We start from the raw sequence: 27,998 nt of genomic DNA, 5'->3' as shown, positions 1-27,998 counted from the left end.
ATTGAGGGAGGGCAACTACTCTACAACTCTCGTTCCACCACTCAATTCACCAACTACAACGAACTGCAACTACACCGACGCCATCTACCGCCAATCACCACCACAAGTTTTTCACAGACAATCATAAATATCTATGCCCACGGCGGAATTCGACCCCGCAGCCTTTTGAATGGAGACCAAATACGCCAACCACTTGGCCAACCAGGATTCTAAAAATATTTTAAAATTCTCTCGCTCTCTCTCACACACATAATCAAAACCAAAAGTAAGGAGAACTGCACGAATCGAAAGCAAATTAAAATTTGATTTCACAACATGCACAAAATCGAAACCAAAACTAAAATTTGCTTTCGCGCACATTTGGTGTAAGGGAAAGCTCCTATACTATGACGTTACACTCGAAAGTAAATAAATTTGTTTCAGATTGCCGTGTTGGTAAGTGATTGTCTGATTATGCAGTCAGCAGATCACTGTATTTCCGAGGTGATGCGTACTGCGACTCTGGCTAACCCCACAGAGTTTCGGTTTTAGGTTGATACTAACAGAGACAAAGTTCCTACGTACGTGGCCGCAGAGACGTATAGCTGAAGACTTTGTGATCTGAATATCGGATATCGAAAGCGCTCGGTGTAAACAGTCGTTGGATTTATTTCAGTGGGGTTGTAATTCGTCCTAATTGTGTTAAGTATGTCAACCGGAAACAACTGCAGGAGTAAAGGAAGAAGAAGAAGGGATAAAGGTAAATGATTAACGCTAATAATAATACCATACCATAAGTCTAATTTGTGCCCATTTATTCAGAATTTCTATGATAATTTTATTAATAACTAAATCTTCGCCTTACGTAGAGTTTAGGTGAGTTTTATCATAATATAAGGTATTTACAGTTGAAGTGGTTTTTGAGAACAGTTGTATGAATTGCCATAAAATGTATAGAGACATGTAGTATGTTTTAGAAAACATACCACACGTTTCAGAAAAACTGTTTGAAATGCTGAACTGCACGTTATATTATTATGTCCGAGAGAAATTAAATGGGAGGGCCAAGTGAGAGAAGATCGAATGCATCTAAGTCTATGCGGTTGACTTATTTTTAATTACGTGTGCTCTCCGATCAGCTTGTCGAGTTGAAAAAAAAAAAAAAAAAACAGTTTCCTTCAGGGGTATTCAGCTCTGCCGCTTCGTGTGAGAACTTTTTTTTTGTTCATCCAGTGAAATAGGCTCACTGGCCAGAAGAACTCACAGTTAATAGACATTATACACAAGGCTCGTAGCTGTACTTGTTCCAGCAACAGATTGAACAAACAAGTGCGATGAGATCACCTTCACTTGAAAAACATAGATTCAGTTTCCCCGTATTCTAAAGAGGAAGAGAGAAAAAGTGGCGAAAAATTAGTATTTCTTTGTTCATTTTTGTTAAGTAGGAAATAAAAATCCCTAAGAAAGAGGCAGAAACAAAGAACAGTCGTAAATTCTCCCCAAAAAAGCAGTATTAAAAAATATTTCGACTTACAGATGTTTCATAACGAGACCGGAAGCAGTGACGTAAGAGGAAGGTCGAAAGGTTGACTGTCCAAGATCACATAAAATGTGACATGTTCATTTGATTGAGAGTCATTGTGATGACGGTTTTTCGCTTGGACGTTTGAAGAGGACGGACGTGCTTACTTCTTTCTGATAGGCAATTGCGCTCCTTTGGAAAATTTCAAAATTGCATGACACACAATCCCTTACCTGTGGAATGTCAGCGCAACCAACTGGAAATACGGATAATCCTTAGTTTTTGATTCAATCCATTTTTTTAGAGGAAACTCTTTCCTTTTCAACGGTCTTTGCTTTAACATTGAAGTCTATGCGAGACCGCTGTGCACGTCGTGATGCGTTAGCAAGCACTTCGTCCTCGTTCGCAAGCGAAAGTGACGTCACCGGAAAGGGGATGAAGCGGATGTTATATCAGCCAGATGTCACAGTGACGCACCGATCTGTAGAGGAGGATATCGTCTCGCTAGTGGGATAATTGTGCCCGCCGATTTTGAAATGGACATTTCTTTACCAGAGGAACTGAACTTACGTAGGATATAAAGAAAACGGCTATAACACAAATAAGAAGCATTTTTGCTGGATGTCACCACATATGAAACCTGTTAGTGAAGCTCACGTATCTTTCGTAATATTACGGGCATGTGCGTCGGAACTAAATATATCCTATGCACGATGCGGTGTTGTCGGTTGTATAGTAGTCGATACCATCAATAAAACACTTAACAAACACAAGCACGATATAAATCAGGACGATATAAATAAAACCACCATACCAGAAATGAAGTAAAATTTTGGGTATTCGTTTCGTGTTTGCTATTGTTGGCAGGAAAATGCAACTGAACATCGTATCCGCCATACGCAGACAACGTCGGTACGATTGCTGGATGTCGTGGGCTGTATGGTAGCGTCGGTTTCCATACAATGGACAATTCCAAAAAACATACAGATCCAAAGGTAACCAATACAAGCAGCACATACTAAGTAAGAGAGGACAAAGTTAGATTTTTTCCCAAAACGAATGCGCACATATCACGAACGGCAACCACATGGATGAAGATGGCCAGTAAATATAACAGTTGTGGTAAGATGGCGCTTTGGGTCAACGTTTTCGCGGGCGATTGTAGAGCAGCATTTACAGAGCGCTGCACAAGAGATAGTGTTAATATCACATTTTAATCTACGAGGTGCTTAATGAACAGCTGCATTTGAAATTGTGAATTTGTGTATTAAATATTTCAGGGATCGTTCTGTGTGTATATATATAGAAAGTATTTTACCTTGGGTATAATAAATGTTAAAAATACAAGCATATATATAAAAATGTTAAAAATACAAAAATACTAAGCAATTTTAAACCTAGTTTTACTCCATTTCCCAAGTAAGCAAACAGACAAACAAGTCAAGTTTGTGCCTGCAAGTGTTGCAAGTCTAGCTGATCCTACAGGTAGTGCAAGACCAAGGCAACTATTAAAATACAACGTGGTAAAGGTGGCATAAGCTCTGATCACTAATCTTAATATTTACCCTTAATGCCAAGACACATCTCCTAGCGGAGATGTATGATGTTTTGTATTAAAGGCAAGGGGGCCACTACCCAGACCAGTTTCGACGTTTAAAACCTTTCGACTTTAGACTTGCAACACTTGCAGGCGCAAACTTGACTTGTTTGTCTGTTTGCTTACTTGGGAAATGGAGTAAAACCAGGTTTAAAATTGCTTGGTATTTTTAACATTTATTATACCCAAGGTAAAATACTTTCTACATTTATATCTCCTGAGATTTTTATTTAATAAGGTTAAAACACCTTATGGTAACTTGTTCTGGTAAAATACTTATAAGCTCTGTATTACTAAAATCTTGGTATTTCTAGCCTGGCTCCCACTGATGGGGGCTGGCTTTGAGAGGATCTGCTTGGGGATAGGTTTTTGCCTGTCTCTGAGTTGGGCCACTGCTGAGATTATGGTTCTGGCTGGTGGTGGGATGAGCCTGCCACTGGGTAGAGCCAACGCTGAGAAGTTCTTCTCGGTGATGGGGTGAGCCTGTCATTGAGTGGAACAACGCTGAGTTGGACGGTCTTTGGGCCACTATGGAGTGGTCTAGGGATCGTCCTAATTTTTAGAGAGGTCTTTACTTAAATACACCTAAATAAAGGTCGAAACCGGTCTGGGTAGTGGCCCCCTTGCCTTTAATACAAAACATCATACATCTCCTCTAGGAGATGTGTCTTGGCATTAAGGGTAAATATTAAGATTAGTGATCAGAGCTTATGCCACCTTTACCACGAGTTGCCTTGGTCTTGCACTACCTGTAGGATCAGCTAGACTTGCAACACTTGCAGGCGCAAACTTGACTTGTTAGTCTGTTTGCTTACTTGGGAAATGGAGTAAAACCAGGTTTAAAATTGCTTGGTGTTTTTAACATATATATATATAATATATGTTAAAGATACCAAGCTATTTTAAACCTAGTTTTAATCCATTTGCCAAGTAACCTTTACCACGAGTTGCCTAAACTTGCACTACTTGCAGGCGCAAACTTCACTTACTTGTCTGTTTGCTTACTTGGGAAATGGATTAAAACCAGGTTTATATTTAAAATAGCTTGGTATTTTTAACACACACACACACACACACACACACACACACACACACACACACACACACACACAACACATTGTGAAAAGAGTTGAATGACTTAAACCGAGAGTTAGGTAAAAGGGGGTTAATAGTAAAACTCACGACTAGTTTCGGCTTAGAACAGCCTTCATCAGGTGACATTACAAAAGAAAAAACACTAAACATTGAAAAAAACTATGAACAACATAGAGAGAGTCTGTATACATAATTAGTATGCAGATGTTGTAGTTGTCTTTAAAGCTGTTCTTTCGTTTGTTGTATTGAATGACTATCTGGGAGGCTGTAGCTCAAGTTATTATTTAGATGTTCAGGGTTGAGGATGATTTCCCTAGATTCTACGATTTTTCTCTCCAATTCATCATGGCAATGAAAGATATTCGTAGATCTGTCCCAGCGGACTGTATGACTTGGCGTTTCATCATTAGGATTAGCCCGAGGAAAGGATATGGCTTGATAAGGCACTGGCTCACTGTCTATTGTAAGCAGTGTTCCTCCATGCGTAATTCAATAGATTTGTCTGTCTGGCCAAAATAAGGAATATCACAATCACAATTTTTTTTAACCTTCAGTGTTTAGTGTTTTTTCTTTTATAATGTCACCTGATAAAGGCTGTTATAAGCTGAAACTAGTCGTGTTTTACTATTAAACCCCCCTTTTACCTAACTCTTGGTTTAAACCATTCAACTCTTTTCACAATATGTATTTCAACCGAGTCAATAATTCATCATACATACAGGGTGTTCGGGATAAATTTGACAGTTTCGTAAGGAAAAAGAAAATCTTCTTTGTATCTATTAAGTTTAATGAATTGACAAAAAAACATTACAGGCAGAGTTAATTACAATACTATCAACAAGATTTACTCAAAATAACCACCATTAGCATCGATCACAGCTTCAATTCTGCTTCGGAACCTCGAACAAGCTGATGCTACAGTCTCCCTGGGAAGGGCCGCAAAAACTGTTTTAATTTTATCCATTAACTGGGCTTTTGTATTACTGGAAGTGCGATTGGTGTCTTTTTCAACTGCGCCCCATACAAAATAATCCATGGGGTTAAGGTCTGGGGAGTTTGGAGGCCAAACATTTGGACTGGTGAAGTCGTAGAAATTTTCAGACAACCATTTTTGACTTTTCCCAGAGGTGTGGCAAGGGGCCGAATCCTGCTGCCATACATACGGCCTACCATTGGCTACCCTTGTTATCCAGGGCTTGACTACAGTTAGCAACTCCACGAACAAAGCCCGAATTCCAATGCCAGGGTTCTTCAACACCTGTTCCTGCAGATTTGCGAGGAATTCTGCTGTACGAACGCAATCAGATCGTCTGCTAGGGATCTTTCTTCTTGCTACATCCTCGTAGTCACCATTGCAAGTCTCTAGTTCATGCCTGATTGTTTTTACTGTATTCAGGGAGCATTGGGCAGCAGTCGTAATATCCTTATTTTGATGGCGGGCACGAATCATCATGATACAAGTTATTCTCTTCCATGATTCAGGTGGGTTCCAGCTATCCATCCTTTCTGACATCTTGTATATGAATGAAGAAGGGTCCAAACTTTTAAATGAAGAGAAGTGTGTGTTAATACATGTAACTTACGGAAAAATATAATTAATTATAAATATGTCAAATTTATCCCGAACACCCTGTATATATATATATATATATATATATATGATGAATTATATATATACATATATATGAAATATATATATATATATGAATTATATGTGTACATATATATGAGTATGAATTATATATATATATATATATATATATCAGAACAAATCACTTAAGGCAGGCGTGGCCGACTTCATTCTATACAAGAGGCCAATATATGATGAGTGGTAGCGTCACGGGCCGCACAAAATAAACTGTGCATTTTTTAAGGCAATAGTTATATGTATTGAATTACTATATTTGTTAAATTATTTTACTGCTGGGAGAGCAATATAAAATACATACGTGATTGATTTAAATATAAGTAGTTAAATTAAATTTAATTACATATTTCTGTGAGCAGAGCAAGTGACTTTCAATGATGCGTTACTCTGGAGCGCATAGAAATCTACCACTCCCACTACTACAACTCGTACAGAGAAACAGTAGATTTTATAAATTGAGTAATCTTTTAAAGCTATTTTGATTCCGTGTTGAGGATATAAATTTTTTCCGTCATCATAAATAATGAATATAACTAGTATATCAATCAGAAAATCTGCGGTCTCGACCAATAGCTAAATTAATAATACACATAAGTTAATATAGTTTTTATCATGCCTCGGGCCGCATGCGGCCCTGTTGTTGGCCATCTATGACTTAAGGTATCAAAATCGGAGCGGAGCAGATCAGTCCTTTTTTCTCTCTCGTGCGAAAAAAGGTACAGCAATAGCAGGTGACTGTGGTATTATTACTAGTCAACAACAGCATTTCACATGTAAGTTCTTAAGAAAAAACATGCAAAATGTTAGTTCTCAGGAACATTAGAACATTGTTAGTTTTATAAGCAGATGAATGGGGATATCAGTGCCATGAGCAGGCAGATGAATGTGTGTGTTAGCGCTGTCCCACTGACATCCCCATTCATCTATCTACGAAGTAATTAACAGTTGCGTTCGTACAAAAGATGTCTCTCTGTAATTAAAATGGAGAAGTTTTAGATTCTTTTGTTGAAATTTATGATAATATTCAAATTGACAATAATACAAAATATGAAGCAAAAGCATTAGCTTCGAAAATTAAAGATTGTGGACGTTTGTGTTCACTTATAATCTTTTATGCAGGATCAATGTAGTGAGTGAAATGCTTCAGAATCCAAACAGAAATTTAACTGAATCACAAAACGCATTAAACAATGTAATCCACTCTACTAAACAATTGAGATCGGAAATTTGAAAATCTTAATGTTATACTTGAATCAGCAAAAATCAAGAAAAATTAAATGTTAAATGATTTAATTTTTCATACATTTCTTTTTCCATTACAAAATAAACGTTTCTTGTTATTGTGCAATTTTTCTAGTGTGTGTGTGCATCTTTAGTTATGATAGCCAGTAATCGGCAACTTATGTATTTGTAATTCTAGTCTATATGCATTTTTGTATGTTTTACGATTTTGGATGTGTTGGTAAATAAACAGTCGATGTTATGACAACAGATTATTCTTCGTAATGAAATTATTTAATGTAGTATTAAATTTGTTGTCTTTTATTATTCGAATCCGTACAAAAGAACAAAACATTTATCTTCTTTCATTTACTGGAGATATAACTGCAGAATTTTCAAATACTTGTTTGGAAAATCGTCAGATTATAATACATTATAATACATACAGTATAAGCTTTTGTTTACCTTCCTTTGAAAATGCCATTATATGGATCGTCATGCTTCAGTTTTAGAAACGAGTGTTTCTACTTTTATGAACAGGAAATAAAGTTACGATTGTACGCCTTGCTTTTATATAAAAAGTGTATATGCGGTGATAATTCAGCAGAAACTTATTCGTCTTCTGGAAATTGCAATCCATGATTTTTATATACTTTTAATTCTAATTCTGAAATGAAGACTCCCCACTACTCCAAATAATGGTACTGCTGATAATGGTTTATATACATATACAATTAATCTATGAAGTGCTTAATTAACAGTTGCATTTGAAATTGTGAATTCGCGCATTAAATATGTCTGTGACCCAAGGTAAAATACTTTCTATATATATATATATGTGTGTGTGTGTGTGTGTGTGTGTGTGTGTGTGTGTGTGTGTGTGTGTGTGTGTGTGTGGGTGTGTGGGTGTACGCCCCGCAAGTCGGCTGTACAGCAGAGGAGAAAGATGAGTTCTGGAACGTGTTAGATGAAGAAATGAGGGAACTGGAAGAAAACGAGATGGTGATTGTCGGAGGAGACTTGAACGGAGACATAGGGAGACAGAATACAGACTGTGAAAGGGTGCATGGTGGCCATGGAGTAGGAATGGTGAACCAGGAAGGAGAGAGGATTGTGGACTTTGCAGTAGCGTTTGATCTGTCAATTGTGAACTCGTTTTCTACAAGAGGGAAGAACATTTAGAAATGGTAACAACAGTTCACAAATTGACTACATTTTGATTAGAAGAAAATATCTTAAGGTTGTGACAAATGTGAAAAGGTTGTGAAAAGGTAATTCCAACAGATCAAGTGCCACAGCAACACCGACTGCTGTGCGCAGACTTTAAAATAAGATCGAAGATAAGAACCTCTAGAAGTCTTGGGATGAAGTCCGTTTTTGTTTATTATTGTGATGGAGGTGGTGACGAAGGAGGTGAGAGAAGACATGCCTTGGACAATGTTGTATGCAGATGACATCTTGTTGTGTGCAGATTCAAGAGAAGAAGTGGCAGCTAAACTGGAAAGATGGAGAAAAGTACTGGAAGAGAGAGGTATGAGACTGAGCAGAAGTAAGACAGAGTATAAGTGTTGCAAAGTGGACGGCGGCCTGGAGACAAATCTGGAGCTGGAAGGAAATGTCATCAGGAAGGTTAGGGACTTTAGATACTTAGGTTCAACAGTGGAAGAAGATGGAAGGGCTGAGAATGAAGTGGGATGCAGGATACAAGCGGGTTGGAGGAACTGGAGAGAGAGAGAGAGAGAGAGAGAGAGATGGCTGGAGTGTTATGCGATAAGAGGGTGTCGATCAATCTGAAAGGCAAAATCTATAGGACAGTAGTGAGGCCAGCTATGACATATGCTATGGAAACTGTGGCCCTGAGGAAAAATAACATCAGCAGGATCGAAGTAGCAGAGATGAGAATGCTTAGGTGGATGTGCTGTGTGACCAGAAAGGTTCGTCTGAAAAATGACTATGTGAGGGGAACAGTGAAAGTTACGAACTTAGGAGCGGAGATACAGGAAACAAGGTTGAATGGTTTGGTCATGTGATGAGGAAGGAGGACGAATATTTAGGAGGAAAGGTCATGCAGATGGATGTGCAAGGGAGGAGGAAGCGTGGGCGGTCGAAGAAGAGATGGAGGGAGCTGGTAGAAGAGGACTTGAGGATGAAGAACTTGGATGTGGTGACAGCCCAAGACTGGAGGATGTGGAGGAGACTCATCATTAACAGCGACCCCACTTAAGTGGGACAAGCTGCAGAAGAAGAGGAAAAGAAGAAGGGTTTATTTATTTTCATTTACAATATAAGAATAAAAATTTAGCCAATTGTTGCGGGGTAAACTAGCTACATATAAGAGGCCTAAAATGCTTTCAAATTTGTGTTGTCTATTCGTTTAACATCTCTTTCTCTTGAATACCGTTTCGAAATGGAATCAATGTATGTATTTGTATATAATAAGATTAGATCAAAAATATCATCTGTGAAAAAGCAATTCGGTTCTGCCTTGGCATTTTTTGCGTTTGGCTGAACTAACGGAAGTTGACACAAAATATTCTGGCTTCTTATAGGATTTTTCCTCCATTTTGATTCTTTATCCTTTCTAAGAAAATACTCTTCGTTTGTGTCTAATTCATATCTTGTTCGGTATCCGAATCTTCTGAACGAACTTTCACATAATCATCATCTTCTAATTCACATTCGACTCTTATCATTCTCATCATCGGACTCGAATAATATTCGCTGAATCTCGTCAACATTTGCTGGATTATCCAATCGATACAAGCAATTTGTTTGTACCTCGGCCCAGGGAGTGTAGTCCTAAAAGAAATAGTGCCAGGGCTTGGAAAAAATCCAGAGCAAGAAGTGCGGCAGAAATTTGGCATCGTATTCCTAACTCGTACTAGAATTTTCATTCTTTTTAAGTTTTGAGAAGTAATTGGTTAATTTGTTTTCAATGGTTCTCTTCATATCGCTGATGCACTATTACACTTTTCTTCTTAAAATACTTTCTCCAACACCATATAGCAAAGTACAGCGAGGACAGTTTCACAGAGCACACTACACGTTTTTACTTATCAGGTCCATTGAACTTGTTAAGGGTGTAGGGATGACAAACGACCAACTCGATGCAGCATTGGGTGGGGATGCAATACTGTCAATTTTCTTTGGTTTTGAAACTTCGAAACCGAACATAGACTCAGGACATTGCAGAGGCGTAGCTAGGGAGGGGCAGCACTTTGAATTTTTTTTGCAGTTATTTCTAAAATACAACCTCGTGAACTCATTTCGAAATATTGTAATGGTACTGCGAATTTTCCTCACAATTGCTGTAAGTGTTGTTAGTTGTGAGCGGAGTTTTTCTAAATTGAAATTGATATAATGCTTTAATTTATTTCCCTATACGTCGTTTTTCTGAAACGAAAATCACAATTTTTTTCAGTTAAAAAAAAAATCACTTTTTTTGACCGAAAGCTGGGCATCGCCCTAGCCCGACTACACCCCTGCCTCGCCCGCCATACCGTAGCTAACTCGCTAAACAAGACGCGGACCGCGTGTGAACATACCGTAAAAAGCAAGATACGGAGCCTTGGTAAACAGGCCGCATCTGCTCGACCGCATATTCACGCAAGCGACCGTATCGTAACCCCTTCTGGTAGCGAACGAAGACGAGGTACCCGCTCACGCATTAGTGCGTCCGCTGCGGTCTCTCATAGGCTACCATGTTAAAGAACCAACCGTTTGAAGGGAAGGAGTCCGATTTTCGAAATGGATTAATTCCCAAACCTGAAATGAGCCGGTATTTTAGTAAGTTGTGCCATTCCCACTAAAAGGTAATAAATTGCATGACATGCTAATTTTGAAATTTCAAGACGAGACATTCTTTATCAATCTTTGTCGAGTTTCCTTTAATTTCAGTGGCGTTCCGTGGTTCTCACATTGTACAGGGTCTATCCCAACTCGAGTTTCTACTTTCGCCCCTCTGCATGGTCAATGGCCGTGTAGGCCCACCCGTGACGAGGACTATTGGTGGATTTATGGTTTCAAGGGAGGTGGAAGTCTCGAGTTGAGGGCCAGTGAAAATCACGGAATCATCTCCCCCCCGCACAACACTTTCTTCTGCCAGTAGACTCCCCCAGTCTACAGGATTTTGCTGGCTGATCCCTGGAGTTGTGGGATTTTCAGTTGCGACAAATAACGCCGCCACCACCATGAGCAGGATTGAAGAAGACACCTACATAGAATTGCTCCACAGAGGGCTGGCACTCAGCATTTTAAAAAAGCTTTCGAAAAAATTTGAATACAAGTGGTCTGGCTTCCTATTATACTCTTTGTCCAGAGAAGATGATGAGGGCGAAGACATGCCCATATACAGGGTGTCCCAAAATTCACGCAAGAAGTAATTTTGATAGAAAACACAGGTTTTTAATTAAAAAATGTAATTTCTTATTGAATCATAAAGTATACAGTATAGGGTTATGCATGGAACAGCATATCGGGTAAATGGCCTCCACAGCTTTGCTGGCACATACGCACTCTTTTGTCGAAATTTTCCATGACCGTTTTGCATAAATGTGGCTGAATTTCGTTGATACAGCGCTCAATTTCCTCTGTCAAGGCGTGGGCTCGTTGGCATAAACCTCAGAGTTCAAAAAACCCCAAAGAAAAATGTCCAACGGCGTTAAGTCACATGATCTGGGTGGCCAATTCTGATCACGAAAACGGGAAATTACACGCCCAGGAAATGATTCATGCCGTAATTGAATTGTTTCTCAGGCTGTATGGCATGCGGCACCGTCTTGTTGAAACCACATGTCGTCCACATCCATATCTTGCAATTTAGGCACAAAAAACTGGATTATCATGTCGCGATAGCGAGCACCATTAACTGTTATTGCTTACCAACCGCATTTTCGAAGAAGAATGGACCGATGATGCCTCCAGCCCAAAATCCGCACCAAACAGTGACACGTTGTGGATGCATTTGTTTCTCAACAATCACTCGTGGATTTTCTGAACCCCAAATGCGACAATTTTGTCGATTAACGAAGCCATCAAGATGAAAATGAGCCTCATAGCTGAAGATGATTTTTTTCAAAAAATAAGCATCCACTTGTTGTTCCATAATCCATTCAACGAACTCTCTTCGCTGTGTGTGGTCAGTAGGCTTCAGTTCTTGAGTCAATTGAACTTTGTAAGCATAAAGATGCAAATCTTTCGTGAGAATACGCTGTAGAAAGCTTCTCGAAATGCCCAATTCAAGACCACGGTGCTGAATTGTTGTTCCTGGACTCTCGGCAACACTCTCACGAACTCATGAATCCATTCAACGAACTCTCTTCGCTGTGTGTGGTCATTTTTAATAACCCTGAACTGTCAGCTGTCATGCTGTCTTTTTTTCCTCATTGGCAACACTTTACCTCATAAATGGCGTTAAATTTAAATCTTGCATGAATTTTGGGACACCCTGTAGAAGAGAAGCTGGATTTGGTGGTCTCCACTCCCTTAGACTTCGAAGAAGTCCATGCGAGCAAAAAGCAGAAAACAACTGCCACCCAATGACACTGGAATGGAAGAAGATGGTCCCATTTCTGACTCCTCTGCCTCCCTCAAAGAGAGGGTGGCCCCGATCATTCTCAGAGATAAACAAAGATGGATATCTTTAAGGTCTACCATGACCAAACTTCAGATATAGTACAAAGCAACTAAGAATGTGGATGAGGGTATCAAAATCCACCCTGCCACTGTCATGGACTATTGTATACTGACGAAATGATTGGACTCTAGTAGTATACAATAACACTTTCTCCCTCGTCTCAGAGAAGAATCTGAAGTTGGTGCTCCGAGGAGACATTACCAATGAGGAAATTCCAACTGATCTCTGCTCTCAGGACCTGCCACCTATCAAGTTCAGCAGAATGATCAGAGCCAAGAAGACCCTGATGACTCTAGTCTTGGTAGAAATCCATTATATAAAAATATTTATGATCTAACATCGATTTTCAGGCTCAAAATTGACCCCGAACCTTTGAGGTAGAGGGCATCATCAGGGCAGTGCCACCATTGTCAGAAGTTCAGACATGCTCAGAGATTGTGTAAGGCAGACTGTAAATGCCTAAAATGGGGGCAGAGCCACCCAACTAACACCTGCACAAAGCTGAAAACCACCCCGACTAAATGTGCCAACTGTGGCTGCCTACACCCAGAAAATTACAGAGGATGTATTCAACATCCAAAAAACAGACGGTTGGAGTCAAACAAACAATCTGCCTCCTCTTCTAGTATCCAAATACCAGTAGCTTCAGCTCCACAGTCTCTCAGAGTTCAACAAAACATGACAGAAATAAACTGTCACAGCCTGAGGCCTTTAACAGAACAAATTACCAATGGCAGACGAGGATTTATGCAGATGTGGCCCATTAAACAAAGGCTACACATGATCAGAATCATCCAAAATCACATGCAAATCTAGCAGCTACCATCATGGCTTCTCTTACAAATATGCTACAAATATTTCAGCAAATCTAACCCTTCATCGGACTTCACAAAAAGATTTTTACATGAAACTCAGTCCATTTTAGCTGCACTCACAAATGCATAGAAACAAACTCACCGCAGATTCTCTACAGATTATCGCGTGGAACGCGAATGGCCTTAAAAACAAAGTACTGGAACTTCAGGAATTCACTGTGAGATACAATCCAGATATCTTAATAAATGAATCGAACTTGAGACCCGCAGATAACCCCAAACTTAGAGGATACCTCTTCTACAGAAATGAGACTCAACTACAGAGGTGGTGGCATCACCATCTTCATTAAAAATTACTTTAATCACCATTCTTTAACCAACCCTACAACCACTATTCCTGAGCTCACAGGAATAGAAGTACTCAGAACTTCAGCCGGAAAACTAAAAATCTAAGCGGTCTACAACCCACCATTAAAAACTCCTACATTCAGATCTGAATGCCATCCTGGGCACTAGAGAACAAATCATTATAGCTCGGGACTTAAATTCGAAGCATCCTGCATGGAACAGTAGAACCACCAATAAGAACAACCATATCCTCTTCAGCTACTCAAGGTTCCACCTACGCAGTTGTGGAAGGCCCCACTGAACCAACTCATCACAGTATGTTCAGCACTGCTGACATCCTGGATATCAGCAGTGCTGCGAAATATTAAATTTCAATGCAGCCTAAAATCATTAAATGAGTTGCCATTCGATCATAACCCAATTCTGTTCCAGCTGGGAAAACAAGAACATCTGTCTCCTCCCTCTCACTCCTTCATATCCTGGGAAAAATTATCAAAAGCACTCCCAGACTACATTGGCCCTGTTCCTCATATAAGATCAAAAGAAGATGTTGAAACAGTAGTCAAAAGTCTCACCCAACAAATTAATTCAGCTATAATGGCAGGCACCTCATCCACAACTGTCCCCAAGCCTGGTCGTTTACCAGAAGACATTATGAACTTGATTAGAGTAAAACATAAAGCAAGAAAAAGATACTACAACACTCGCAACCACAAGACAAAAGAATTCTTAACAAACTAAATGGTGAGGTGAGAGATGCTCTCAAAGCTCACAGGGATCAACTGTGGGAAGAAAAGTTAGCCTCTATCTCACCTGCTGATCACTCTATATGGAAACTACTGAGGAATATCAGAAACAGAAGCAAAACTCTTCCTCCTCTACAATCAGACCTGGGCCTTGTACATACAAACAGATGCAGAAAAGGTGGAAGCCATAGCAAAAAGGTCTAGAAATAACTGGTAATTAATTTACGGAATTAACAACGCATATGAAGTATATTAATTAAAGATAACTTTAATGAATCACTTCTATATTTCGGCAATGTCACATTGCCATCTTCAATCCATCGCAGCAAGTTTAAATACGAAAGATTATTCAAAGAATCTTCAGCAGCTCTAAAAAACGTTCCTAACCTCAACAAATTTGGGTGCATGAAACTGCCCCAAATTTGGGAGACTTTCATTATGAGAACTTCAGCCCAACTGCCAAGACTACCAAATTAGCCCGCAAGAGGGCACCATTAGGACTTTAGGAACAAAATTAGTTTCTTACTTTCTTCCTCATTTGCTTTGTTAGTTCCTTAGTGCACATACCATATCTTTATGTTCCTGAAGATGGCAATGTGACATTGCCGAAATATAGAAGTGATTCATTAAAGTTATCTTTAATTAATATACTTCATATGCGTTGTTAATTCCGTAAATTAATTACCAGTTATGTCTAACTGGTAATAAGTCTTACTACTAGAATCAGGTCTAGAAAGGCAATGTAAGCCTGCATACAAAAACTTAGACTTCAACTACTTGTACAAAATTCATCGATGTGTCAGATACTCGTTAAAATTCCCTGATACCTGTACTAATCAAATCCCACCTACTTCACTGGCAGAAATACACAGGGCCATCGCCAGATTAGATCAAGTCCTCAGGCAAACGATTAAATATCGCTCCTGGATTATAAAACAAAAATATAAGAAAATCTCCAATTGCTGTTTTGTTTTTATTACAAGAGAAACATTAATGCAAAACAATTACATGATAATATTAATTAAACATTTGCTCTACTGGGATATTGCACAATAAAACTGTTTATAAGCTCTTTGAAATTTAAATTATAGGCTATGTCCGTCTCTATGGATATAGCTGTTATATCAACCAATCTTTCTTGGATCATTACTGTTTGCAAATAATTTTTAATCAGTTTAAGCTTGGAAAAACTTCTTTCTGCACTTGCTACACTAATAGGAATTATTAGTGTAGTGACGATGCCTATCACAATATGGTTGAACGAGCGCCCTTATTAACCACGCTGTGAGGCAGGCTGCCTCTATGCTACACCCTGTGGATGGTACTGGAAATATACAATATCATAAAGAACATAAAAGCTCCTGGGCCTGATGGCATCACAAACAGTCATGAAGTTGTTGGCCTGCAAAGCTGTTGTGCACCTTACCAGCATAATAAATGAAATCTTCAGGTTCCTATATTTTCCTTCCTTGTGGAAATTCATAGATATAATCCCAATACATAAATTAGGAAAAGACCCACACCTACCTCAAAATTATCATCCCATCATCCTGATCTCTAACTTGGGTAAAATTGGGAGAAAGTCATCCTCTCCAGACTTCAAGCCTCAGTAAATAACCTAAACATTCTTCCTAAAGAACAGTTTGGTTTTCGGCAATCCCATAGCACTACCCAACAAATTCACAGATTAGTCGAGTACATCATCACTGGCTATAATTGGCATCAATACACCAGAGCTGTTTTCCTCGACATAGCAAAAGCATTTGACAAGATATGGCACTTTGGATTGCTGCACAAACTTATTTCAGCTGGCATATCATTGGAAATGGTACACTCAGCTAAATCATATCTTCATGATAGATGCATGCAAGTCAAGATAAATGGGGCAACTTCAACCCAGCACCGTATTTTGGCTGGAGTTCCACAAGGGTCCTTACTAGCTCTGACCCTATTCTCAATATATATGTCAGATATTCCACAACCCAATGTCATCCATCATGGCCCTCTACACAGACGACACAGCAATACCAGACAGATCTCTTCAGCCACACCTTGTTACCAAAAAAATTCAAGAAAACCTTCTAAAGCTAGAAAAATGGTTCTCCAAATTGAGATTACAAGTAAACTCCCAATAGAGCACAGCCATGCTCTTCACTAGAGGATCGGTATCTCCACCAGGGGACATCTTCCTGTTTAATACCAAAAGTCCTTGGCAGACAAACAAAATATCTCAGTGTAATATTGGACAAAAGATTTTTAACCATCATATCAAGACCTCATGTGCAAAGGCATCTAAAGCCATCGCCCAGCTCTACCCCCTAATTAACAGGAACAGCAAGTTAGGTATCAGAATTAAACTGCTTCTATACCAGCTGATGATTCGTCCTATAATCACTTACGCTTCTCCAGCCTGGAGCCACACCTCCAATGCTAATATTCTCAAACTGCAACGTGTGCAAAACAAATGTTTACGGATGATTCTAAATGCTCAATGGTTTGTCAGAGACATTCAACTTCATCGAAACAAAATATCCCTTATATCTACTCTTTTCTTCAATCTCTAGCAACAAAGTTCTTCCTAAAGATGTCTACCCCCCCCCCCAGTGAACTGGTTCAGCAAGCTGTGAACTAAGACGAAACGGATCTATTCAAACACAAAAGGCCCAAAGCCATATTAATTTCCTGTAATAAGGCATAATCTCCATGCCCCTTCAGGGCGAGCAAACAGCTCATACATTTTTTCCCTCACTGTATCCTTATCAGATATCAGGGAACACAAAAAGCATTAGCTTCGCCCTTGGAATTAGTACCGTTATGCGAATGTTCATTTGTGGTATTTTTTGTCAGAGGTAAAGTTGCGATAATGAGAAGCACATTGTAGGATGAAAATAATGTGCTACTATTAGAAAATCAAGAGGAATGTATGTGACTGTTTTTATATTTTGTAATATTCTCATGATATGAAAAAACTCATGCCACCAAAGATGCTAGTATCAAAAAACACAATACACATATCAAACACTTCTGGCCCTCAAAAGCTAAACTAACTTTTTTTAAAGTCAGTAGAACCAACATATTACTGCTTCAGGCATGAAAAATAATAATAATAAAAAAAAAACTTGTAAGCATTACAAATGCTGGTATCAAGAACCACCAGTATATATATATATATATACTATCCTCAAAAGCTATTCTAACCTTAAGTCAGCAAAAGTAGCATATTCCAGACTCACAATAATTGGGCTTTTCACCAAAAAAAAAAAAAAAAAGAAGAATGTTGTCCAGTATATATATTCAACTTCCAAAAAATGTCCTGGTCCTGATAGCATTCTTCTGAAGAATGACATCAAACTAGAGGCACTGTTTCCACAACTTTCAATTGCAAACCCTTTTGCAGTGTGAATGCAATGTGGAGATGTGTGTCCACTCAGAAGTGATTGTACTGTTTCATGGAAGAAAATTAAACATAACAGTTCTTGTTCAGTGACGTTATTCAACTTGAATTTCTCTACTGCAGTACAGCTCATATCAACATAGAGATACAAGTGGATTCCAGTTAATCGGGCCACATGGGGAATAGTATACATTGACCCAATTAAGCAGCTGTCCCAATTAAACAAAGTTGCACTTCAAAAGTTTAAAAGATGTATGTACAGTATGTATGACAAAATAAAAATTTAGTAACATATTTACCATAAAATAATTTCATTTGTATATGTATTAAACATGCATGCAATTCTTAGCAATTAATTACATTGTAGGAATTATCAAGTGTTTTTTTTTTTTTTTTGACTGACTGCAATTAAACAAAATCAGTGTAGGTATAATACTGACCTCCTGCATGAAATAGAACTGTAATTGTAATAAATTTTCTAGCATCATGGGTAGCCAGCTTGTTCAAGCACAGGAATGTCGTCCTCATATCATTTTTTTTTCTAATGAAATTGAAGATCATCAGTTGATGCAAACTTCATAATTTCTAATGTGGTTCATGTCTAATGGGATGTCATTTTCACTATCAGGCATATTGATAACTGAATGCTTCAACCATCAGTGAGCAAAACAGTTATTATTATTATTATTGAAGTCCAAAGACTCAATCACATGAGATGAAAATATTCACAGAATTATTATTATTATTATGGGCTACTCAAAGGAATCATTAGATTAGAATCATCGAGGGAGGCCCTAAACATCATGCCAAGAACTATCCAACATTTGCACAGTATCTATTATACTTTGCTTTGAACTAATTCACAGTCATGGTACTCACAACAGACTCTGGCAACCTCTTCCACTCATTTACTACTCTCAAAGCAAAAAACCTAGTTCTAACACCCTTGCTAACTACACTCTTACTCAGTTTCCATGAATGGCCCCTAGTTCTCTCACCACCAGACCTGTTCTGAAAAATTTCCTCTGAATTAATCATGTAAACAACCCCCTCAGTAATTTGTATGACTCAATCATATCATCCCTTTTTTGCCTATCAACCAGTTTCTGTAACCCACAAATCTTCAACCTATTCTCATTAAGTTCATTCTATAGACCTGCTACCATCTTGGTTACTCACCTCTGGATCCTCTCCACCTCCTCATCACCAAGAAATGTAACTGCAGAAGACATTGTTGAGGTATTCAGTGATCAATTTATAAGGATGTTTCATTCTCATCAGAGTGGAATTATGAGGAACTTAAGTGTAAAGGGCATAAGTATTTGACCTAGATAAGACAATAGGATTCGATGACATATCACATCGTGTCTTAAGGGGAATGTTCCAGGGAATTGGCAGTAGCATTGACATGCCTGTTTAATAAGATAAATTAAAGATACCAAGAAATTATATACTTGGTGTAATCCTTTATCTCAATGACTGTTTAATAAGAGTCTTACAACAGCACAGGTTCCAAGGGAGTGGAAAGAAGGTAAAATTGTCCCACTGCATAAAGGTGGTCATAAAACTGTGGCTACAAATTATATGCCAATCTGTATAATCAGGAGTTGTGGTGAAGGTACTAGAGAGAGAGATTGGCGAGAAGTGGGATACAGAAATGGGTATACAGCAGTATTCTCTATGGTTATCAGCATGGGTTTGTTGAAGGGAGATCATGTTCTACTAACATATGTACTATAACAAGGTGATAAATGCTTGGACAGGGAAGATGCATATACAGTGGTGTCCTTAGATTTTGCAAAAGCTTTTGATAGACTGCCACATGACAAGTTAAATAAACTAAAATGGATGGGACTGGATAACAGAGTTCTGAATGGGATCAGTGACTGGCTGTCAGACAGGTATCAGAAAGTTGTATTATGGGGGTGCAGTATCACGAAAGAGGAAGATCAGTTTTGGGACCATTGTTGTTCAATTTATACATTAATGATATTGGAAGGGTTTAACTAGTGATATGCAGCTGTTTGGATGATGTAAGATTGGGAAAAGCAATGGAGACAAACAGATATGGCTTTACAGGAGAACTTGAATAGATTGCATGAATGGGAGGTAAGTGAAATTTTCAGTTCAATGTTGCAAAGTGGAAAGTTTTGAAATTTGGTAAACAACAATAGGATGCAAAGTAGACGCTTGTTGGGGAAACTTTAAAGGAGGTAGAGGAGATGAGAGATCTGAGAGTGGTGGTGATGGACAAAGACCTGAAATTCAAGCGCCACATTGATTGCACTAGTTGTGAAGATGTCACATTGGATAATGGAAATGCTGCAGAGGTCCCTGACATACAGAAATAAAGAGGTTATAATGCCATTGTATAAGACCTTGATCAGGCCTCATATGGATATTATGTACAGATTTGGTCACTGGGTTTTCATGTGATGAGGATATGTTAGAAAGGGCCCAGAGAAGATTCACTAAGGTGAACAGTGGTCTTTGGAATGTGGAGTATGAGTACAAATTGAGAAATTGTAAATTGCAAAGCCATTGAATAGAAGGGGGGGGGATATGATTGAGACATATAATAAGCTAGTCAGGGGTTAGGATGTGGAGGAGATTTTTTATAGAATGGGAGAGGGGATAGAAAAACAAGGTGCCATTGCTAGAACTGTATAAGGAGGGTGTGAGCAGAGGAGTGAGGAGCAGGTTCTTTGCATGCTAAGTAGGTGGTTAGTGGAATGCATTGCCTGAGTATTATTATTATTATTATTACGGGAAACTCCAAGGAGTTGATAGACACATCGAGGGAAGCCATAACATCATGTCAAGAACAACTATTTGACATTCACACAGTATCTATCATACCTTGCCTTGAACTCATTCACAGTCATGGCACCCACAACAGATTCTGGCAGCTTATTCCACTCATTCACCACTCTCTCCAAGTAAAAAAACTAGCTCTAACACCCTTTCTAAAAACACTCTTGCCTAGTTTCCATGTATGGTCCCTTGTCTTCCCACCACCAGTCCTATTCTCAAAAATATCTTCTGAATTAATCTTATAGAAACCATTCAGTAATTTGAATGTCTCAATCATATCACCCCTTTTCCACCTATCAACCACTTTCTACCACCTACAAATCTTCAACCTGTTCTCATTCCATAGACCTACTCTTATCTTGGTCACGCATTTCTGGATCCTCTCCACCTCCTTCCCATCAAGAAGAAACCCCTGGCGCCCATATCTGGGCACAGTAGTATAGATGGAGTCTTATCAAGACTCGATATAGAGAACAATAACCTGTTTGTCTCTGCTCGTTAAAGTGTTTTTCAGCAACCAAGTGAGTGATTAGATGAGCAATTTTGCCACTTTTGCGATGTGTCCCCTAAACTTCAACTCCCTATCCACCAACACTCTCAAATCCCAGGCCTCGTCAATCTCCTGGAGTACAGTTCCACCAATGTGATATACTGCTGCTAATCTTTTCACCCCAAAATGCAAAACCTTACATTTTTCCACATTAAATTGACATCCATTCTCCTTAGCCCAGTCCTCCAAACTATCCTGCAAAATTTTGACATCCTGAGCATTCACTATTTCTCTACTCAACGTTCCATCATCTGCAAACAAATGAACACTTCCTCTCAGATCCTTTCCTATATCGTTAACGAACAAATTGACCAGTAGTGGTCCAAGAACAGACCTCCCCTGCGGCACACCACTAGTAACAGGCCGTCTTTTGGACTCTACTCCTGAATAAACCGCTCTCTGATATCTCTCCATCAACCATCCTCCTATCCATGTCACCAACCCTATATCTATCCCCATATGCTGCAGTTTACTGATTAGAATTCCATGTGGTATTCTGTCAAAGGCCTTAGCAAGGTCCAATAGAATCAATGTAAACCCATTACCCTTATCCAGTTCAGCCGTTACTGTGTTATAAAACATGAGAAAGTTACTGAGGCATGATCTACCCTTCACAAAACCATGCTATCCCCCATACAGTATTCCATTTTCATCTATCCAATCCTGTATTTTCCCCTTGACTATTTTCTCCAAGACCTTGACAACGATTCCTGATATGCTGATCGATCAGTAATTTACAACAGCAGTCTTGGAACCTCCTTTATGCAGTGGAACTATTTTCCCCCTCTTTCCACCCCCTCAGGACTATGTTGTGAATGTAAACAAGTTGAAGTGGTTTAAGGCACAGTTGGATGAGCATTGTGTGCAATAGTGTGTGTACTTCCCACAATGAGTCTCTGACTCAATGGAGGTCAGAGACTCAGTGTTAATAATAATAATAATAATAATAATAATAATAATAATAATAAAGATGATGTTGAAATTTTGCAGGATGATTTAAATAGATTCAGTAATGGCAAAAGAGACTGGACGTCAGTTTATTTCGACAAAGTTTAAGGTGATGCATTTTAGGGTGAAAGATCACCAAGTGTGTACTATATTGATGAAAATGTACTCAAGGAAATTAATGAAGCCTGGAATTTTGTGGTGTTAGTGGATAGGAATTTGAAGTTCATAAGGCTTATTACAGAAGGGGCTAAACAGCTCATAGAAAACCTGGTTATTGAAGAACACTTTGATAAGCAGAGATAAGCTACTATATATCTCTTTATAATAGACCCATCTGGACTATTTTGTACAGATCTTCTTGGGAATGAAGAATAGGTGGAGAGAATCCATAGGTCGACCAAGATCCGTGGCATCTATGGAATGCTCCTTTGAAGATATGTTGAGAATTTGTGGGTTACAGAAATTGGTTTATAGATGGAAAAGGAATGATATAATAGAAAAATACAAATTACTGAAAGGTAATTTGTATTTGGTATAGGATATGGTATAGGATGGAAAGGTAATTTGGTATAGGATTGATACAGAAGAAGAAGAAGATTGATACTGAATTTTTGCAGTACAGGTCTGGTGGGAGCAATTCATTCATGAACTGAAATTGAGCAAAGATTAGCAAGGTGTGAGAGCCAGATTGTTTGCTTAGACAGTGGAATGAGTAGAATAGGTTGTCATATTAGTGAATAAGTTCAAAGCAGAGTATAACAGCTATTGTGCAAATGTTTTTTAGCACTTGGCATAATGTTGGGGCCTCACTCGATGGAGCCCACATCATAATAATTATTATTATTATGACATAGGCAATAATAATAATGTTAATAATAGTAATAATGCTTTTCTCCCATTATGCTTTTAACTGTTTCTCCAATTATTGAAAAAAAGAATTGTCAGAGAACATGAAGAACTTGATTATAGTTCCTTGTGTTCTCTGACAAGTGTTTTTTACCCTGAAGTCCCCTGATGTGAAATCCAGTAAAATATGAAAGCATAATAAATCATCATATCTGTTATATAATATATTTGTGTTGTGTGGTGTTTTCTATCAGAAGTTAACAAGAAATTTCCAGTGTTAGATAGGAGATAAATAAAGTACATTTATCTTTGCATGTTAGATAAAGGATATTTGTCAGGGATGCCCTTCCACAATGAGTTTTTGGACTCCGAGGTGTCACAATAATAATAATGATGATAATAATAATAATAATGTATTTCGTATGAATCAATGCTATCATATACTGCTTCAAAATTTTCACATAAAAAATACTGTCAATAGTTAATGCGTTGGATGAATTTGATATCATAAAAACATCTATTATTACTCTATCACAGTTCTGAATTATACACAAATATACACTTGCACTTTTCATTTAATGTCATTGATGTAGTAATTATTGTGAGGTTTTTAACTTTTTCGTTTGTATTTTGATAGGGAGTGGATTTCTGGAATGTGAAAACATCAAGTATATATCACATGGTAAACAGACTAAATACCAGGAAGCAAGACTTGATATTGCTCAAAACATTCAAGAGGAAAATGCATGTTCACCTAATTCCCATCAGAATCGATTTTTGAATGATAATTATGCTGCTGAACCAAGTGCAAGATGGTCTCAGCTAAATAATCAAAAAACAAATGGTTATATGAAAAAAGGATGTAATGAACATGTCATCTGCAGTAAAGAGACTACAGATATTCCAATAAATACAAAACATACTCCTCTAAAACAAAAATTCCCTCCCAGACGAGATTTTGATATTGCTCAAAACACTCAGGAAGAAAATGCAAGTTCACCTTTACATCATATGCGATTTTCAGAAGATAATTATACTGCTGAACTAAGTGCAAGACAATCTCACTTACACAATAATAAAGGAAACTGTTCTATGAAAAATGGAGGTAATGAACATGTTGTCCGCAGTAAACAGACTGCCGATCATTCGTTTGACACAAAACATACTTCCTCCGAAAAGAACTCATTCCCTCACAGACCAGATTTTGGCTCATGTGGTCAACCTATTCATCTAATATGTAATTACTTCAAGCTTTCTGTTAAGAATAAAAAAATATTTCACTATGATGTTACCATTAAAGAGAAAAATGGATCGGATCAGAGGATTAGTCTCCAAACAAGGCGACAAATAATAGATATATTTAATAAAAAGGATTTCAGAAATTTTGAATTTGCTTTTGATGGGCAAAAAAATATCTACACAGCAGAACCACTTATAATTCTACAAACACAATATACAGTTAGTTTGAATAAGAATAATAAAATATTAAATTACACTGTGGAAATACAGCCAGTTAGAAAAGAGCACGGAGATAATGTTATTGATTTTCAGCCTTTGCATAATTATGTTAATGGCCAAAATTCTTCTTTTACACAAGATGTTCCACAGGCTGTTGCAGCTCTTGATGTTATCTTGAGACAGAAGAAACAGCCATTTCAAGAAGTCATTTGCAAAAGATCATTTTTCCCTTATAGTGAACAGACTCTCCATCCTCTAGATGGAATAAGCGAAATATGGTATGGATATTATCAAAGTGTACGTGTCTGTCAAAGAGGTATAATACTGAATGTTGATATGACAGCAAAAGCTTTCTATTCGAGTGGACCAGTTATTGAATTTGCAAATGAAATTCTGAGAACTGATATAACTAGAGATAAACGTGGTATGAAAACATGGCAAATTAATAAACTGTCTGAAAAGATTACTGGGTTAATGGTTCAAGTAACCCATATGACCTATCCAAGAAAGTACCGTGTTGTAGGTATATCAAACAAATCAGCAACCCAACTCACATTTCCACTGCAAGATGGTCACAGAACTGTACAAAAGACTGTTGAAGAGTATTTCATGACAACATATAATTTGAAACTGAGGTACAACTTTTTACCTTGTCTTCAAGTTGGTTCCAAAAGTAAAAATATTTTCTTACCTTTTGAAGTTTGTAAAATTATGGAAGGACAAGCAGTTCCAAATTTAGATGAATTTTCAAAAGCTAAAATGATTCGGGAAACAGCTAAAAAACCAGAGATAAGATTTCAAAAAATCATGAACTCTACTAAAGAGATAAATAACAATAAACATATACTGGATAGTTTTGGACTGCAAATAAATATAAATCTACTGGAGTTACAAGTGAGAGTAATCAGTCCACCAAAGATTGGATATCGGAATAAAAATTTAATGCCAACAAATGGTGCATGGGATATGAGTAATCAAATGTTTTTTAGGGCGGTAACAATTGAAAAGTGGGTAGTGTTGAATTTTTATCCCTCACACTGTCAACCTGACAGTTTACAGAAATTTGTTGGTGATCTTATCAGAACTGGCAAAAATATTGGATTAGAACTGTCCCATCCTCTCCATATTAAAAATAATTGTGTAGATAAAGATGTTTTTAACATACTGCAGAACGTTAAAAATACAGATCAAGCAATGTTTGCACTGATTGTAGTTTCTAAAAAATGTAACAAAAATCTTCATGATGAAATAAAATTTATTTCAGAAACTAAACTTGGTTTGATAACACAGTGTGTTGACACTGGAATTATTAATACCAAAAAGTGTGGGTTACAGTATTTTGTTAATTTGTGTCAGAAAATAAATATGAAAATGGGTGGTGTGAATTGCATACTAGAAACATGTGATAAACCTCCTATTTTAACAAAACCTATAATTATTATTGGGGCTGATGTGAATCATCCTGCTGCAAATGAAAAAGACAAGCCATCCATTGCAGCAGCAGTAGGAAGTCTAGATAGTTTTCCAGCCAGGTATGCAGTATCCTTAAGAGTTCAGAAGTCAAGTTATGAAACAGGTAAAAGGGTGGAGATAATAGAAGATTTAAAAGGGATGGTGAAGGAACTTTTAAAGGCATTCTATTGTAAAACTGGAAGAAAAAAGCCAGAAAGAATTATTTTTTACCGGGATGGGGTTAGTGAAGGTCAATTTATGCAGGTACGGAATATTGAGGTACCTCAAATTCAACAAGCTTGCAAGGAAATGCAAAGTGATTATCTTCCTCAGATAACTTTTATTTCTGTGCAAAAACGTCATCACACTAGATTTGCTCCAAGACCTCCTTCTATAGGAATAGGGAAGAATAACAACATACCAGCTGGAACAACAGTAGACAGAGATGTAACTAATCCAGTACTCTTTGATTTCTTTCTCTGTAGTCATGAAGGAATTCAAGGGACAAGTCGACCTGCATATTATGTAGTACTCTATGATGACAATAATTTTACAGCTGATAACTTGCACAAACTTACTTATGCATTATGTTTCGCATATGCACGATGTGCACGTAGTGTTTCTATTCCAGTACCCACTTATTATGCTCATCTAGCAGCTTTTCGAGCAAAAGAGTATTTGGCAGTTCCTTCCAACACGAGAATTTCACCTGCTTTATCATATTTTCAGGAACTGATAAAGATAAGAGAGGGCTTTGAAAAAGAAATGTTTTTCATATAACTAATCTTCAGTGGAGTAGAAAAGGCTATCATAACAGTTCATACTTTATGACGTACTTGTATGTTTATGAAATTATTTTCATCTGAGAGCATACTAATTTTTAAATGTTTTGAATTAAAAAAAAAAGGAGTTTCTGAAACTCTGAAATGCTCCCTTTAAATGAAGTTTTAATATTTTTTCATCAATCAAGATTTTTTCTGAAAAAAATTTCAACTCTTGATTCAATAAAAAATTATTTATTAAGAAAATTATCTATAGCTTAAATATGAAGGTTTCTGTGGTTTTAGCAGTTTTTCAGTTAATTTTCATTTATTTCAAGAATTAAACAAAGAAGAAAATGAATTGATCTTTTCAGTATACAAAAAACTGTACCTTTCAGTATACTGCAATTGGAAGATTGTTACACGTCACTTTACATCTCCATCAATTACAAAAGTTAGGCATGACAAGATTAAAGCAGCCTCTGAAATGCTCCATATTCCCACATAATATAATAAAAACCATGGTTTTAATCCTACATCAAATTTGATGCTTTCATCAAAAACTAACAACTGCATACATAGGATATGACACTCATCATGCCACAGAACGTGATAGCAACAATTAGCATTGTTCCAGTGTGTATAGAGTAATTAATATAATGTTTTTTTTTTCAGTTCACTAGTATGTGCTAATTATGAAGTTCTGATAACATCTGTTATGTGTAATTAACTTTTTTATAGTCTATTTTATATTTTTAAATGAAAGGGGCATGGAGGTTTATGATTGTTCTTAAATGGATGATGTGTAGTCTCTATGAAGAGTATATATATATATTGGTTCTACAGCTGGACTATGTAAAAATGAATAAAAATAATACACCTTTTGGTTTATATATATTGTTGGTGTACATACAATAGCACATTTACCATATACTGTATGTTTTATAATGTTGGCCTGATTAAAGAAGGATTGCAGAGCACCATGTTTTCTGTTAAAATGCTTGTATTGTAGATTAAATGCAAATAAGTAATAAAAATGATATAAGTTTTGGTCATTCTTTCAATTTATCATCCTGTGGTATGCCTAAAATAAATGATATCCTATGATAAACTTCTTGAACAACTGTTCAAGAAGCGCATCAGCAGATTCTTTTTTCTTATCCTCTTAA

The 27,998-nt window shown here is 37.5% G+C and overlaps 1 protein-coding gene across 1 annotated transcript; it reads left to right on the top strand.

The window, feature by feature from the left end:
* LOC150095521 (protein argonaute-2-like) lies at positions 1-27,884 on the top strand. Its single transcript, XM_090410182.1, has 2 exons — positions 1-739; positions 23,796-27,884. The coding sequence occupies exons 1-2, from the start codon at positions 688-690 to the stop codon at positions 26,846-26,848; spliced, it is 3,105 nt and encodes a 1,034-aa protein (XP_090266308.1). The 5' UTR covers positions 1-687; the 3' UTR covers positions 26,849-27,884.
* The last annotated feature ends 114 nt before the right edge of the window (positions 27,885-27,998 follow it).

This window comes from Typopeltis vanoorti, chromosome 20 (genome assembly GCF_054136105.1).
Source record: "Typopeltis vanoorti isolate ZY-2024b chromosome 20, IOZ_Tvanoo_1.0, whole genome shotgun sequence".
In the NCBI taxonomy this organism is placed as follows: domain Eukaryota; kingdom Metazoa; phylum Arthropoda; class Arachnida; order Uropygi; family Thelyphonidae; genus Typopeltis; species Typopeltis vanoorti.
The sequence above is the reverse complement of the archived record's forward strand: the minus strand, read 5'-3'. Positions and strand labels throughout refer to the sequence as shown.

Coding starts and splice junctions, on each gene's coding strand:
- LOC150095521 (XM_090410182.1), top strand. CDS start 688: ATGTCAACCGGAAACAACTGCAGGAGTAAAGGAAGAAGAAGAAGGGAT. Junction 740..23,795: donor AAGAAGAAGAAGGGATAAAG/GTAAATGATTAA, acceptor GTATTTTGATAG/GGAGTGGATTTCTGGAATGT.